Source organism: Colias philodice, chromosome 11 (assembly GCF_061535455.1).
Source record: "Colias philodice isolate Cphi_HAF_F1 chromosome 11, ilColPhil1 Martin Lab GWU primary, whole genome shotgun sequence".
NCBI lineage: Eukaryota > Metazoa > Arthropoda > Insecta > Lepidoptera > Pieridae > Colias > Colias philodice.
In genome coordinates this window covers 10787183-10804117 of record NC_143096.1, presented here as the reverse complement: position 1 = coordinate 10804117, position 16935 = coordinate 10787183, and the positions used below count along the sequence as shown (strand labels likewise).

The 16935-nt window shown below is 32.2% G+C and overlaps 1 protein-coding gene and 1 long non-coding RNA gene across 2 annotated transcripts in view; both read left to right on the top strand.

The window, feature by feature from the left end:
- LOC149484876 (cardioacceleratory peptide receptor-like) overlaps positions 1-4488 on the top strand; it is a 78816-nt gene extending 74328 nt beyond the window's left edge. Inside the window, exons 9-11 of the mRNA XM_089701212.1 lie at positions 2372-2552; positions 3698-3821; positions 4298-4488. Coding sequence (XP_089557338.1) covers positions 2372-2552; positions 3698-3821; positions 4298-4375 — 383 coding nt within the window. The 3' untranslated portion in view covers positions 4376-4488. The remainder of the gene's footprint in view (positions 1-2371; positions 2553-3697; positions 3822-4297) is intronic.
- The window catches only part of LOC149484873 (uncharacterized), a 174955-nt gene that overhangs the window by 61767 nt on the left and 96253 nt on the right, over positions 1-16935 (top strand). The window lies entirely within an intron of this gene.

Genomic DNA, 16935 nt, shown 5'->3' with positions numbered 1-16935 from the left:
ACTAATCTGGTGATTTGATGGATGTATATTTTAAGTTTATTATAGTTAATATTATACTAACATAATAACTTGTTTGTTGTTTTAGTATCTGAAATTTGTACTAAGCCTTCGTTGTTAGTATTAGAATGTATTAGTTCATAAAGTAATGCCAATATTACTTTGTGACAATATTATAATTCTCGTGGTCATTTTTTTCTATTACTTATCTAAAAATTTATCATTTATAAGGCATTTGAATGTTATAAAACTAAATATAATATAGTTTCCCTGAAAACCACCGCGAAGTGATCCTTTTACTATAAAATTGTAAAATTTGGGGCGAAAAATTTCCCCATGGTTATGTCTTAAAAAAAAAGAAGATAAAAGTTATTGCTAAAATTGTTTCAAAGTGATAATAAAAATATTTCTTAAGAATGAGGGAACTGGGTCATATGTCCGTATTTCCTTTCATACTCGTAAATGTAACTTGATTCCCGCCCTGTTAAAAGAAAGTTATTAGTGTTCCTTATTAAAATATTAAATGGTAGGTGACACCAATTTGTCTTTATATTTATATAAAAAATGAAATAAAATGCATTAGTAGGGGTATTTATTTTAAATAAATACTGAACATTGGTGGCACCTACTTGTAAAACTTAAAGATTCAAGTAGGTATGTACATTGAACATTCTCAAAAAATTATGATTACATACAAGCCTACCACTTGTAGTAGGTATATTAAACTCAAATAAAATCAAAATTCAATATTTGAATGAGTGTATCGATCAAAAAGCATTACGTTTTTAAATATAAAATTCATAACCTCCAAAAGCTCTTACATAATAAAAATTCTATTACCAGATAATCTTCAAAACAATAATCTATATAACTCATACCGGAAGGCAATTATCTAAAGACGCCATACGAACACGAGATCATTTATAAGTCAGAGCAAGATGTATCGTTTATTTTATACACCTCGAAACGGTTCAAGATCACAATATATTTAGACTATGGTTCAACTTCCGAAATAGCGCTGTGTACACACTGTGATTCATTTTACATGGTTTTTTTTATCGCGTAATTCTTGTATAAAAATTGGTTGTTTGTTGTTCTTTCAAGATTTGAATAGTAAGCTTATTTGAACGCCATGCATTAAATGTGTGCATAATTTATATCTACAATTAGTTTTCACCATTGGTTTTCACTAACTTCAAAGGGGATTCCAATTTTTTCACAATTTATAATATTATTTGAAAGTCTTTAAAACATACCATCATTATTATCTATTAGTTTTTATGCCTGGTAAAGTAAGGGAAAGCTTTCAATATATTTTGTAAAGTTGATGAGTTGCACATTAAAGCTAGGTATTTCATTGTTATTTTGATACAATATTTTACAATTTATTAAATGGGCTCTCTACACAATGGGCAGCGTTGGCCCAACAAATGATCGTCAATATTTGCCGCCAATACCTACGGTGATTATAAAAAAAAACATCTACAACGACGGCTGGTCATGGATATTTAGGCCACACTATCTATTACTATTTTACACTATCGTGATTGCCTCTACTCGCCCAACGCAGCCAATTGTTCAAAGGATCCATAAAAATGTGTTTTCAGATATTGTATTAAACGAATCCGTCAATAGTCTTCTTTGTATTTACTTTGAACACAGTAGAGTGTTTTGATAACATATTTTATGGTTTTCTTTGGCCAATGTATTCCGGAACACGTGACGAGTGACGTCCGTAACGTTTGATGTTCATTTTGTTTTCCGACTCTAGTTCATTTGGTTTTAAATATTTCTTAGAACATATCAATTAGTAAGTTCTTGACATGGTTAGAGTTTGGAAGTAACTGGTGCTTGTTTGTTTTGTATTGTTAGAATGCCAGGAACAGTAGGAATTGTCTGCTGTTATTTTAGTTCCTATAAATAAATCCATTAGCATTACGTATCTGTTTCAATTGTAATGTATTGATATTTTAACTTCTATCTTCTTTGAATCGCTATTATACACTTATACAGTCAATAGGTATTGCAATTAGCAATTCATAGTTATAAGCCGACCACTAACAACTATAATTTTATGTATTATTAATTTATTACATTAAATTCACACATGTCCATCACTTCATTATCGTATCACATTTATTGAAATTATCTTTATTTCTTTTTTCTATTTTACTTTGTTGGATCATAATTTTAAGCTCCAGAATCTTTAAATTTTTAAGCATCAAATAATTTAAGGTCTACTTAATAACGTTTTAGCAATAACTTATTCCTATTTTTCATTGTTCTATCATAATTTCAAACTTCGTAGTTCAATAACAAGATATTATTTACTATATTTTTGCCACCATATAACCAATTATTTCCCAAATTTCAGTGTTCATCCTCTGCTGGTCGCCCTACATCCTCTTCGATCTCCTCCAAGTGTATGACCACATTCCGCCAACGCAGGCCAACCTGGCCATAGCCACGTTCATCCAGTCTCTCGCACCACTCAACTCAGCAGCCAATCCTTTGATCTGCTGTATGTTCTCGCCGCATATTTACAGCAGTTTGAGGTGAGGATAGAAATTGTATTTTGGAAGTGTGTTAATTGTTTTATTTTAGGCCAGATTAGGTAAGAGGCTCTAAAATTTGACAGTCCTTCGTGTCAGTTGTATTCGTCGGTTCCTTCATACATTATATCAGCAGGCTGCTAGTATAAACGCCGTTATCCTTGAAACTATTGGCTTGATTTCCTTTATAGACCGTAAATTCAATGAAAAAAATAAGATATCCATATTTCCTCAAAACTTTTTCACTAGACTGAGTGAAATCATAGTTTTATCGTTTTCAGAATATTTTTGAAATTAATAATTTTAGGCTTGGTAATTGTTGGGGTTTTTTTTAAGTAAGTTTTAAGTACGGCAATCTTTTTCCATTTTATGTGTTGGTGAAAATACACGCTGTTAACAAAGTTCTCCGGGTTTTTATTGCTTTACACCAGTTACATTTACAAGTTACACGATTTAACATGGTCCTTCGAGCCGGATTTGAGTAATGTTTTACTTTTTTAAGCTATTGCATAGCTTCTATCGCGGGCCTTGAGCGCGGGGACCGAATCCAGAAATTTAGTCACGAAAAACCTCACGCTCCCCACTCCGACGGGCGCGGAGGTGTGGCTTGAAGGCATAGCATGCAATAGCTTTACCGCGGCAGTCCCCGAGTGCCACACGTCTTTTTTTTTGAACTTCCGTTTTATGTGATGGTGAAAATACACATTATTAATAAAGTGCTTGTGACCATGTTAAATCGTGTAACTTATAAATGTAGCTGGTGTAAAGTAATAAAACCCGGGTTTTTTTACACTAATTACATTTACAAGTTACACGATTTAACATGGTCCTTCGAGCCGGATTTGACTAATGGTCTACTTTTTTTACTCTAAATGAGCTATACTTTCATGTCTTTAAAACTATTACATCTACAACAAGTCACCTGAAGAATCCATATAATTTTTTACTAGCTGTGTCACGCGGTTTTACCCGCGTGGCTCCACTCCTGTTGGTCTTAGAGTGTGGATATATAGCCTATAACCTTCCTCAATAAATATGCTATGTAACATAGAAATAATTTGAAATAATTTTTAAAATCGGACCAGTAGTTCCTGAGATTATTATTAGTATAGATATAACTTTGTAATATTATTACGTATATGTTGCAGACGCGTCCCCCCGTACCGCTGGGTGTGGTGCGGGCGGTCCCGCGCGCGGCTCCGCTCCCGCTCCGACTCCACCGCGCACTCCGATCTGCTCAGCTCCACACACGCGAGACGCTCGCATGCTGCTGTTAGTGGGATTTCTATATTACTTATTATACAGGGTGACTGGTAAGACGTCAGACGCATTTTGACAGGAGCTTCTTCTCATGAAACTGAACAACTTTTGTTCTACAACTTTGCTGAATTGGTAGAAAAAAATTTAGACTTTGTATGGAAATCGGTCAGCTGATTAGCGAATTCAGCAAAGTTGTAGAATAAAAGTTGTTCAGTTTCATAAGTAGAAGCTCCTGTCTAAATTTGTCTAACGTCTTACCTTTCACCTTGTATATTATACAGAAGAAGAAGAAGTAAAACTTTTGTATGACCTTATTTTTCAAAAAAATAATTTATTATATGCAACTTTACAGAAATACGTCAATCACGCGTGGAAGGGATAAAAACAATATGGCGCGTAACGGAAAAATGTTACACTAAATTTTTTTTCCAACTCCGATAAAGAAGTTTCACTTCAATACTATTAATATGTAACTGTATATCTTGCAGGCACTGAACGCGAGCCAGTCCGGCAGCGCCCCCCGCGCCCCGCGCCGCGCCACACTGCTCGTCGCGCTGCACAAGTGACGTCGGCACACACACACACACGCACATACACACACACATAGCTATGTGTGCACATACTCACACACACACTCGCATAGTCATTCGCATTGTGCGCAGGACGTCATGTTGTAGACGCACTATAGTAATTCTTCAGTGAGGACGGATTCTGCCAATGTCAAGTTTTGAGCAGATGATCAATTTAAGTTAATGCTCATGATAAGCGAACTCTGTGCTGAGGAAAAATCACGGATGAGATGATTCACTTTTTATTTACTCTTAAACTTCTTACATGGAGCTGTATAACCTGACAAAGAACAAATAGAGCCATTTTAATAGGAAACATTTGACAGTTCAACAAAATTCAACAACGTAACCTAGTATAACGACGACATAGAATAACATGATATTTCGTTTTGTTAGAACTGCAAACAATTCGTTTCATGAGATGCAGCCTGGTGAGTTTGTGACAGACGGACAGACAGACAGACAGACTGATAGTGAAGTCTCAGTAATAAGGGTAAATTTAATTTTTGATGTATTCACAAAGTTTATATGTATCTAGAAATTCCAGGAACGTTAACTAGATGGCGTGGCATAATACAAAACAATATTATCTTAAAACAAAAGTTCAAACAAACAATTATTACAATTCCATTCATTTATTTCAATCGTAAATTAATTTTAAAAATATTTTATTAAAAAAATGGTTAAAGTCTACATTTGTTTTATACTCCGTCCGTTTCTGTCTTCAACTGAAGTGACAATCAAAAATGAATATTCATTAATATCGTGTATCTCAAATTATAATAAAAAAAACACATTTTACAAATTCAATTTTATTTTATTTCTATTTTTACAATATTTACTTTTTCTTCACACCTTCATAAAGTAAATTATGGTTTTATTATTGAACTAGCGGTCCGCCCCGGCTTCGCTCGTGGTACATATTTACGTTTTCTCTACATAAGAACCATCCTCGTACTTCAAGGAATACAATAAAAAAAGAATTATCGAAATCGGTTCAGCCGTTCATACGTGATGCCGTGACAAATCGAAACGGGTTTCATCACTACATAGTAAAACAAAGTCGCTTTCTCTGTCCCTATGTCCCTTTGTATTCTTAAATCTTTCAAACTACGCAACGGATTTTGATGCGGTTTTTTTAATAGATAGAGTGATTCAAGAGGAAGGTTTTAGTATATAATTTATTAGGTTTTAGACAAAGCGGGCGAAGCCGCGAGCGGTAAGCTAGTTTTTATATACTATATAGATAGATTATCATAATAGATGTTAGTTGATTACATTTTAGAGTAAGTATTTCATAATTATTACTAAGTCATTTACTATAGTTAAATGTGACTGATTGTAAATATAGTCCATATTAGTGTGTGTGTGTAATGTAATACTAATAAATATTATGTAAATGTATTTGACTGACCGGCCCGGTTGGCTTGGTTGGTAGTGACCCTGCCTTCCAAGCCAGAGGTCGTGGGTTTGATTCCCACCCGGGGCAAATATTTGTGTGATGAACATAGATGTTTGCTCTGTGTCTGGGCGTTAATTATCTATATATGTATTTATTTAAAATTTATTATATAATATGTATATTTATCAGCCATCTGGTTTCCATAACACAGGCGAAAGCTTAGTATGGGATCAGATCGTGCCGTGTGTGAAAATTGTCCTGAATATTTATTTATTATTTATTTAAAATTATAGTCAAATATTCAGTATTTCTATGTATATTGTATGTATTTGTTGTTTAGACTGAGTAATTTTGAAGTGGTTGTGTTAAGAGCAATGAAACATGTTGGCCGAAATTAAAATATCTTGACTGCTTATTTAATTTTTTTTTCGAATGACAACTTTTTGAATGTTTTTGGAACTGGTTTAATGCTCTTATTTTTTGAACATATTGTTTTTTCAATAAACAATTAAATTAAAAAATTAAATTACATTTATTTTTTAGTTCTATATCTACCTACTGGAGCAAAGAAAATATTTTTTTGTTGAATTACTTCGTTATTTATATGCATATTTTATTTATTTTATAAAATTGGGTCTGTTTTTTTGAAGTGAAAACTTCTTTAGCGGCGTTGAGCACTTTTTCTGTAATGGGTATAAAATCTTAAACTCGAGTCAGGACACGTGACCTGATCGAAAAAGCGTAAGACGGATGGATATCAAACATGCTCAACGTTAATAATCAAGTTTTCACTTCTGCCGGCACTCCCGGAGTGCATTTTTTTATTGTACTGTTCGTATTAACTAAGTTATATCAAAATTAGCAAGAGCAACGAATCACTATAATATTATTCATAGAATACTTGAAGTAAGTGAATTTATTAAGTCATCTTTATTCATAATCAAATATGAGGCTATTTTACGTGTGTAGCAATTATTGTAAGAATTAACCTATTTAGTGCCAAAGAGACATAATATTTATTGGTCTTGTTTAATATTTTGTTCAAGGCATACATTTAAATACATAGAACTGATGCTCATTGTAATACATACTTAATGTACTATAATAATTCTATACATACTTACTGTACTAGCTATATTTAAAACTAGCTGCTCCGCGCGGTTTCACCCCCGTAGCTCCACTCCTGTTGGCCGTAGCGTGATGATATAATATAGCCTATAACCTTCCTGGATAAATGGGCTATCTAACACCGAAAGAATTTTTCAAATCGGACCAGTAGATCCCGAGATTAGCGCGTTCAAACAAACAAACAAACAAACTCTTCAGCTTTATAATATTAGTATAGATTTGATAAGGCTATGAAAGGGAAACCTCAATTTTCAAAACTTAATAAAATCCTGCAAATAGAGTAAAAAAGCAGAGAATTCGTCTATAATTATTGAACAAAGTATAGAAGCATTGTAACGGCTAGTCCATTTTTAATGTATTTAGTGTTGTATTGCTGTATAAAATAATATTCGTTTAGGTTGTTATTATTTTATACTGGCATTTTTTATAGACATTTGTACATCAAATAATAGTATTATTTACTAGTTAATAATATGTGTGTAAATAGATAATAATATGTAAAAAACGTAAATATAATCGTGTGTGAGTAGATTTTAATATTCTATAGAATAAGAAATGTTTACAATTATTTTTGTATAATATACCTATTGAAATATAATAAAAAGATTATTCAAGTGTACATAAACCTAATTGTTTTATTTTTCCTATTTTTCCTTACTCCTATTTATTGCCTTATAGGTTGTAGGCAATCGACTTTCCAGATGCAAAAAAATTGGATTAAAAACCCATTTCATTGAGCACTATCTTAGGGTATTTCACATATTTACATTACATTACAAACATATTATCTATGAATACATGAAATATTTATGTACTGTTTCCACGTAAAATATTAAAAGAATTTGCAGTCTAAGTAGGTATAGCATCATGTGATTTTATTTATCAACTCTACTCATAAATATCGTAAAATTTTATCCTAAAACTACAAATTGTAAGATTTCGCAGTTTATAAACGTCATTTTCAGATTAGAATACAAATGCTTGCAGTTTTGTTTTTCTAAACGTCTGTCAAGTGCAGTTGTACGGAATAAGATGTGGCTAAATGTTACAGAAACGTTACGTTTTAAGTAACGTTACATTTCTTAAATTCATGTAATAGGCATTTTGTTCAAAAATTTCACGTCACAATATAATATTATTATTATTATTTACGATTTAGTTTCAAATCTTAACATCACTCACTTAGTAGGTACATAATTTTCATCCTATTTTTCTAATTGGACTGATATAATATTATATATACCTAGGTATAATCGGTAATTATTGTAATAATTGCGACGAATTTAAAGCCTGTTAATTTGTGCTATTTGTACATGAAACGTGTCATATACAAACTAAAGGTTTCAAAGGCAAAACCTTGCGGTTGATGTACAATTAGTATTTTAATTAAAATGTTATTTAGCTTCTACCTGCTCTAATTACTTCTACGTACCTACTTTTCTTTTTTAAGAGGGATAGCTACAACCAACGGTATTATAAAATAGAAATATTTTATTCATAATAATTTTCTTTTTAATTCTTTTCAAAGCAATCTTAAACTGTACTCATTTACTAGTTTTATACCAACAACCTATCTGCGTCATGGTACAATATATTATCATAAAATCAATTAATACATACCATATCATTAGATAGACATTGGCTAAATAGTCTATAGTTTCATTACCGAATAAGAATGGATGATGGCTAGTTAGGTTATTAATAAGAGCTGATAACAACTTTGCATTCAACAGCGCTATCGGCTTAGGGTGCCTAAGTTTATATAAAATGGGAAGTTTGTGTAGAGAGAGAGAAAGATTTTGTAACTTTTAACAATTATACGACTCCTCTGAATAAGCTTTACTAGTACAATTTTAGAATTAGGTATGTCCTAGAAAAAAGAAAAATGAAAACTATTAATAACTCAAAGTTGAAACTGTTAATTATATATCTTTTTAAGCAAACAAGTTCTCAATGAGGATAATTATAAGTTCCCATAAGATAAATAAAATTTGATTTATATAACCAAATTTGATTTATGAAATCAAACCATAACAATCTTTACTTGATTTGATCGGGGTTTGCTCAAACTTTCTTTGGGCTTGTTTGCGGCCACCGAAATTGTCGCCCGAAGCCATATTGGTTGCGGAATCAAAGTAATATTAGAAAAAGTTTTCTATATCGTCACGTTTTGAACTATGAAAATAGCCTGGGGTGGAGTAATACGAGCTGTCAGCACGGTTTTCTTCAATTGGAATTGCTTTAAGCTTTTATTTCCTGAATATAAGATAGTCTTTGACTTAAAATATCTCGATGGAAAAATCTACGATAAATATGAAAAGCTAATCCATTTAACACGTTCGCTGCGGCACAGATATATCTGTACTTTCCATTACTGCGTTACGGGTCGTTTTAAACCTTGTCCTATACCAGACATTGTGGCGGCACGAGGCATATTAAACCCCACCGCCCGTAGGAGACCAAAATCCTTTTTTTGGCGCCAAATAAGACAAAGTGTGCGGCTTTTGTCGTGATTATTATTAACAATGAGTTCATTAACCTAAATCTACCGCCGCCCGTGGTTAGATTAGTTAGTTTAGATTCTATGGGTAAAATAAAATGTGGGGTCTGATGTACCCCATACCGCACTGAACAATAGCAGTTTTTCATATAATTTAGTGATGGGAAAAGAAATATCGATTTTATTTAATTGTATTTATTTATCAAACTTATGGATGTTTTTTATTAAAACAGGCCAAACCAGAATATTGTTTGCAACCAGTGCATTCTGTGAGAATTTCCTTTACTTTTTTTGTCGGCCTCACGACTTGTTAAGAAGATGCGGAGTTTTTCGTAACATCCTACACATCTCCTCTTCTTTGATCCCTTTAAGAGATGATGTGCCTTGTTTGTTGGCTTGTTGACTTGGGCAAGAGTTAAATTTTGATGAGCCATACACCGATTGCCGGGTGTTTTGGATTTGCCGCTAGTTGATTCAATGAACAAACACACTAATAGTAATCATGATTATCAACCTATTTGAAGAAAGTTACTCAACATGTCACATTCACGTTTCTATTAACGATATTTATTATAACGAGTAGTTTGAAAATTAGGTACCTGTATCCACATTCAAGTCCTTCTTTGTAAAAGCTTCAATAAGTTGTTCCACAAATAGTCTCGAATGCGTTGCACAACACTAACCGCGTGAAGCTAGCTTAGGGTGCGGTACGAGGTGCGCGGTGGTACGAGGTGTTCGCAACCTCGTTCCGCACTGTGTTAGAATTTTTATTTGTTCAGTGCGGCACGAGGTCTAAGAAACCCGGTATTAAGGTCGGTATACCATTGAACTAGGAATCAATAGCACATCTCAGATATATAGATATCACTTTCCTACACTGAACCAGATGCAAGTTATGCCTCCCGCACGACAGAGAAGTTTAAGTTTTTTCCTACCGCTATAACGACGAGACACGGACAGGGTGTTTCAAGCCCTGTTTCGCAGCGAACGTGTTAAACTTCAAACAAGCTAGAGATATTGTCGTCTCTATCAAATCCGTATAGCATACAAAACAAACAATAGATACATTAATTAATATATTGACAAAAGCGAAGCTCTCAATTTTTCGGGCGTGGCATTATCCACCAAAGCTTTTGTGGTTTCAAATTGTGTCACATTTTAACCAGGTACTTGTGTTACTACGTTATTATGTTAATACATATACTTGTGAAATATATGTATTAACATAATAACGTAGAAATATTAAAATCCTTATATTCCTGATTGGAAAGTAGACCTTAGTATATTTTTTATTACATTTTATTTCTTTAAAACTTCATTGTTTTATTGAAGATGATTTCAAAATGGCCGCAGTTAATATTAAATAGGTACTTAGTTTAGAATCTTTATTATTAAGTCTCCAAATAACTTTATTGTAGTTCATGGACTCACGAACTATTGTAGCAGTAGAACTTGCGAGAATGTTCTAGAAAGGACTAAATAGATAAATCAAAGACTTTACCAGTTACCACAAAATTGTAAGTACCTACTTAATAACTCTTTGAATAATGAAACAATAGGTAGTCAGTAAATTAATTATTTATAGTTTATTGTGTAACGATTCAAATACATTTTTAATTATCAGTTGAATTATAGTTTCATCCGATTTTGAGATCCATCACATCACAGGAGCAGGAGACAATTTTTCACTACAATAATGTACCTACTTACATTTTTAGAAGTATTGTTCAACATATACATTTAAAAGATTTTTGAGGCATCCATTAAGAAATGTTCTGTTACCAAGAACTCAAGAGCTCCTGATTTCTTATGAACACAAATGTGACTATCAGGATCATAACGTAGACTTCTAGAAAACCATATACATAAAAAATGTGTGCGTGTACTAGTGTACACGTAAGAAGTGAAACTTCTTTATGACCTTATTTTTCAAAAAATAATTTACTATATGCAACTTTACAGAAATACGTCGAATCACGCGTGGTAGGGATTAGAAAAAGATGGCGCGTAACGGAAAAATGTCACGCGTAACGAAAAAATGCTGCACTAAATTGTTTCCAACCCCGATAAAGAAGTTTCACTTCAAAAAAATCAAAACACCAAGTAAAAGTCATTAATTAATTTGTAATTCAAAAAACAGTACACCATAACAATCACAGCCTCGTCATTGTACAATGTTAAACGAACCGATACTATGCCATCATAAATTTCAACGGGGAATCTCATTAATTTGCCACAATTTTAATGGTCCTTGAACCTGAAACAAACAGGGGTGAATGACATTGTATCATTCATTATTCAGTTGGTGGAATCTGTCTTATTAGCAATCATCACGTTACAATGTCGTCAGACGAAAAAAATCTATGGTTTAAGCAAATATAATATTATTATAAGTGTCGATAGATCCAAAAGTCGATAAAAGCGCTTAAGAATTACTTATAGAGAAATTGAGAAGTATATTTTAACAGTCTTTACAACTTTTCATAGAACGTTTATGCATATTTCTCACGCCTACAAACAAAATGTGTACATAAACACAGACTCTACAATTATTAATGATTTTACATGATGTTAAATACAAACTCAATCAATTCAAACATTTATATTATTCAATAAAACTTCTTCTAGAAACACTTTCGAATCGTCATAACATACCATTTACCACCGATTCGAAAAGTAGTTTCTACAGACAAGAACAAGCTAGAAACTTCGAAGTGTCCCTTTTAAAATTAATCTAGTGTTTTAATATATTTGTTATATTCAATAATTTAATATACAGTAAACATAATAAACACACGCACAACAATAACCTTTTACTTTAAATAACAATTAATTGAAAAACTTTATGGTATAAAGTGTACGTCATTCTAACGCCACGTTGAAGGAGGTCCCGAAGAATTTCAATTAACTTTCGTCTACCTTTTAATGTGTATTTTATTTTGTTATAAGTCCTTTGCCTAAGGGAAACTAGAAGAGATTGCAGTGTATTTTCAAAACAATTCGTAATTTATAATTTACTTAGCTCGTAATTCGTAATTTATAATCTAAAAAATTATGCAAAAAACCGGCTTAAAAATTTATTATTCGTTGTCTATGAATGTTGTTGAATAAAAATAATTGCTTCAGTTTTTATTTCGATATCAACCAAATTTATCCCAAATATTTGTTTTCTCATAATTTTCGTCAATAGCAAGCAGTCGTAGCATGTGAAAAATATGACAAGCCTCTATTAAAACTTTACTATATCTATATTAAAACTAGCGGTCCGCCCCGGTTTCGCCCGTGGTACCTACATGTTTAAACTATCCTATCTCTCAAGTTGGATCGAACTGCACATGGTGTGCGAATTTTATTATAATCGGTTAAGTGGTTTAGGAGTCCATTGAGGACAAACATTGTGACACGAGATTTATATATATTAAGATATTGCGTTATAAAAATGTAAATACAGTATATTAAACGTATCGGTGTCAAAGGAATATAGGCTTCCAGTCGATAGCGTATCTTACCTATTGATGAATAAATATAATGAATAATTCAATGATTCCCGTACCTACGCCTACAATTCATTTTCAGCATGTTCAGTGAAGCGGTTTTTAATATTTTGCTAATGTATTCAATTAAGTGTTGGTTTTTATTGGTTATTTTTACGTTTTTCTTAATAATTTTGATGTTCTATATTTATGTTTTAATAGAAAATTGTAACAATGGCACTCTATAATTTTGGTATGCTCTCCGCGAGCGAGTGATTAATACTTAAATTGTAATATCAGTGACCCGACCACTTAATAGTTTATACAACGTATTTCAATGACACTATAAACTTTTGTAGCTATTATAAAAATATTGTTATATTCTTTAGCGAGAAAAGATCTCTATTGGATATTATAAAAGTTATACATAGTTAGATTCACTCACTACTAGTAGTTACGATGTTATTTTACGAGAAATTGGTTCCAAAGCCTAATGTTATACGGTTGAAATAGAAGATGTAAGTTTTTGCCGGAGGTTTATTTCGTATGTGAAACCGAGCACAGCCCAAAAATGTTAGGATTTAATAAATCTCAATTATAACAACTTTTAGATTAATCAACTCAACCGAAGTAATTTAATATTCAAACTCAAACTCAAACATTCATTTATTCAATTAGACTACTATTTAGTAGCACTTTCGAATCGTCATTACATAAGTATTTTTAACATTTACCACCGATTCGGAAAGCAGTATCTATGGAGAAGAATCGGCAAGAAACTCCATAGTTGCTCTTTTAAAATCATGTCAATATTACATAATATGTAACTTATATCTAACTACATAATATGCCAAAGAACTGTCCTGTGGTTTTTACGCGACAACCCTCCATGGGTTTTTATCGTCCATATATTCCTGAATACTGTAGTAAGCTCTCTGAACTAGTACATTTTTTATATAAGTTTTAAATTTAGAACTACCTACTAAACTCCTTAATATTATGAGGAATTCTATTGTAAAAGCGTATACCTTGACCCATAAATGAATTTTTAACTTTAGCTAATCGGAAAAATGGCATTTCAATTCTATTTCTGTTCCTTGTGCCATAATCGTGTCTATCTCCTACTCTTGTGTGTAAGTCGGAGCTTTTGTGTACATACAAAATATTATTAAATATATACTGTGATGGTACAGTAAGGATACCAGTATTCTTAAAATGATCTCTTAGTGAGTCCCGAGCACGTAAATTATATATAGAGCGAATGGGTCTTTTCTGTAAGTTCTTATATTGGACTAATCGTCTTAGTTTAATATAACGAACTAATATAAAATTAATTATTTCGGCAAATTATGCCACTCGGATCGTTATAGACAATTATAATTAATTTATTACGTTCGTATGTGGATTATCTTCGTGTAATTTCATACGAGATAACGAAAAGAACATAATTATTATCTTCTCCGAGTATGTGAAAATTATAATTTAATACAATATTATTATTGTATGTATTTATACAATTATTAATTCTAGTTCAAGTTCACATTTTTACTACTTAACTATTAAATAATTATTAATTATTAAAGACTACTTAATTATTTTATACCGAATAAATACATCGAGATATACAGAAAATGTTATTACTCATTCACTTGACGCTCTGAAACGTTTTTGCAGCATTCATAACCTAAATCACCGCCCATACATCTTAGCTCCAAATAAGTGCTAAATACTAAAAAAATATTAATTAAGTGTCAACTGGTCACAAACATTTGTCACTGACGTAGATTGATAAAGGTCGATTGGTTGAACAAAACCAATTTCATTGTGGTTTGTTGAACCTGAATTATAATTACGTATTAACCCGCCATTGGTGACCTTATATGTCTGTGAGACCGGGCAGTTAAAGAAACCCAAATATTTTTGTCACCGTTTATCGAATTACACTGTGGTTTCGAGTAGCTGCCTTATTTCGCGCCCCCTACCCTACCCCTACCCCGTGACAGCGACGCGGGCGCACGTTACAGAGTTTTGGCCCCAACCCGGTGCGTGAGACCGGTGTCACCAACTAAGTAAGTCAAATGGTTATTGTGTATTTTTTTTTTATTTATTTATTTTGATAAAGCTGTTGTTGTAATTTATAGTTTAATCATATAATTCTATTATTAGTAAGCGTTTTGCTAGATTTGATCGATATTTTACAAGAAATTCCGTATTTTTTGTTCAAATTGTGAACATTGTCTCAGCATGTCTTACGAAAGTAATCAGCGTCGTCTCGAGGCTCTTTTGCAAGAAGCAGTATCTGATGAGGACAGATTACAAACGTCATCGGAAAGTGAATCTGGAAGTGACTTCGAACCAGATAATTTCGAACCAGATCGCACGTAGTACCAACTTGCTCTAGTTGTTTTACTGTTGAAGATTTATGTGATTTTGGTATTGTGAATTTTTTTTTTTTTGGTTGAAGTATTACCATTTATGTTACTTCATTTTATGTTTTCAATGTCATAAGACTGACTAAGCCTAATTTTATTGTTAAATAATTAAGATTGTTGCTTTATTTTTGAGTTTTAAAAAAACTTTGTTAAAATACTTGAAAATGTTAGTTATTCCAAAGATATTGTCTTATGCTAATAAAAGAGAATTTGATTTATGAAATACCTATGTTTTATTGACAATAAAAGATCAAATTTTATATCCATTCCAATGAAAAGTAGCATGAACCGCAAATTACAGAAAAACTCGTAGTCAAAAACCCCGGTGCGTGAGACCGGGGTCACCAACGGTGTAAGTCAAATTCACGTCACCAATGGCGGGTTAATTATTTTGGCCTGGTAACTAACTCCCATAAGTATCTAACTAATGTTATAAAGCTGAAGAATTTGTTCGCTTGATTAATCTCAGGAACCATGGGTCCGATTTGTAAATTATTTCATATTGTTAGATAGTCCATTTATAGAGGATACTATAAGGTTTATTATATCATCTCGTTAAGACCGATAGGAGCGGAGCATTGCGGGATAAACCGCAGAGCACAACTCGTATAGTATAGAGTGGTTTTAGAAAGTAGGCTAGGTTGCTCGAAGTATTTTTGCTTGTACTAATAAGGTATTATTATAACCACTATAAACTGTTAGATACTTATAGTGCAGACTACTTTAATACCTTGTATATATTAAGTATGTAGAAAGGACAATAATTTTTTAAATTTCACAAAAATAAAATATTTAGCTCACATACATGACTTATAAGTTTTCACGCGATTGAACTTAGACTCCTCGAATATAAAACGTATATTTATTTTGATGTATTGTTAAATCCAGGACAAAAGGCTTGGCGAACCAAACTTCTCATATTGTTAGACAAGTAAATATTTTTGGAGACAACCCAAAGATAGTGCGAATCTGCATACTAATAGCTTGTATGAAATTTTATGAGTTGAAAAGTCTCGTGAAATTCACGACCGTGACACATTGTGACGTATCATGCATTTTATCTGTTGTTCCATTTACAGCTCTATTTTGTGCGCATTTAGTTTTATTTGACGTTGATAAGCAGACTTTGGGACAATGTTGTAACTTGGATGTAACAATGTTTGAAATGTTGAATTTTTCAAAATAGTGGATTCGATCTAATAACTAGAGGCTGTAAGTACTAATTTAGGAAACATTTGTGTTAGGTACGAGGTAATAATAAGGCGAGTAAACACACAGGTTTAATTTTTAAATATCATGTAGTATTTTAGCAAAACAAAATACTTAGGCAATAAGTAGGTAATAAAAATAGTTATTTACCAATGTAATATGTTTATTGTTTTATAAATCAATTTTTACATTGCATCGTATCATATATATAGGTATATTTTTTTAATTTCGAAGTGAATCAAACAGTAAAAGACTGAAAAGATTACTCATATAAACAATATTTAATAATACGTATTTTATTATCCGCATTGTTCACTAAACAGGTTTACGCAGGTAATTATCCATACAGTCGAAAATCGCATAAAACTCTTGTTTATTTATAATATTCTCGATGCAACGTATCTGGCGCTTTC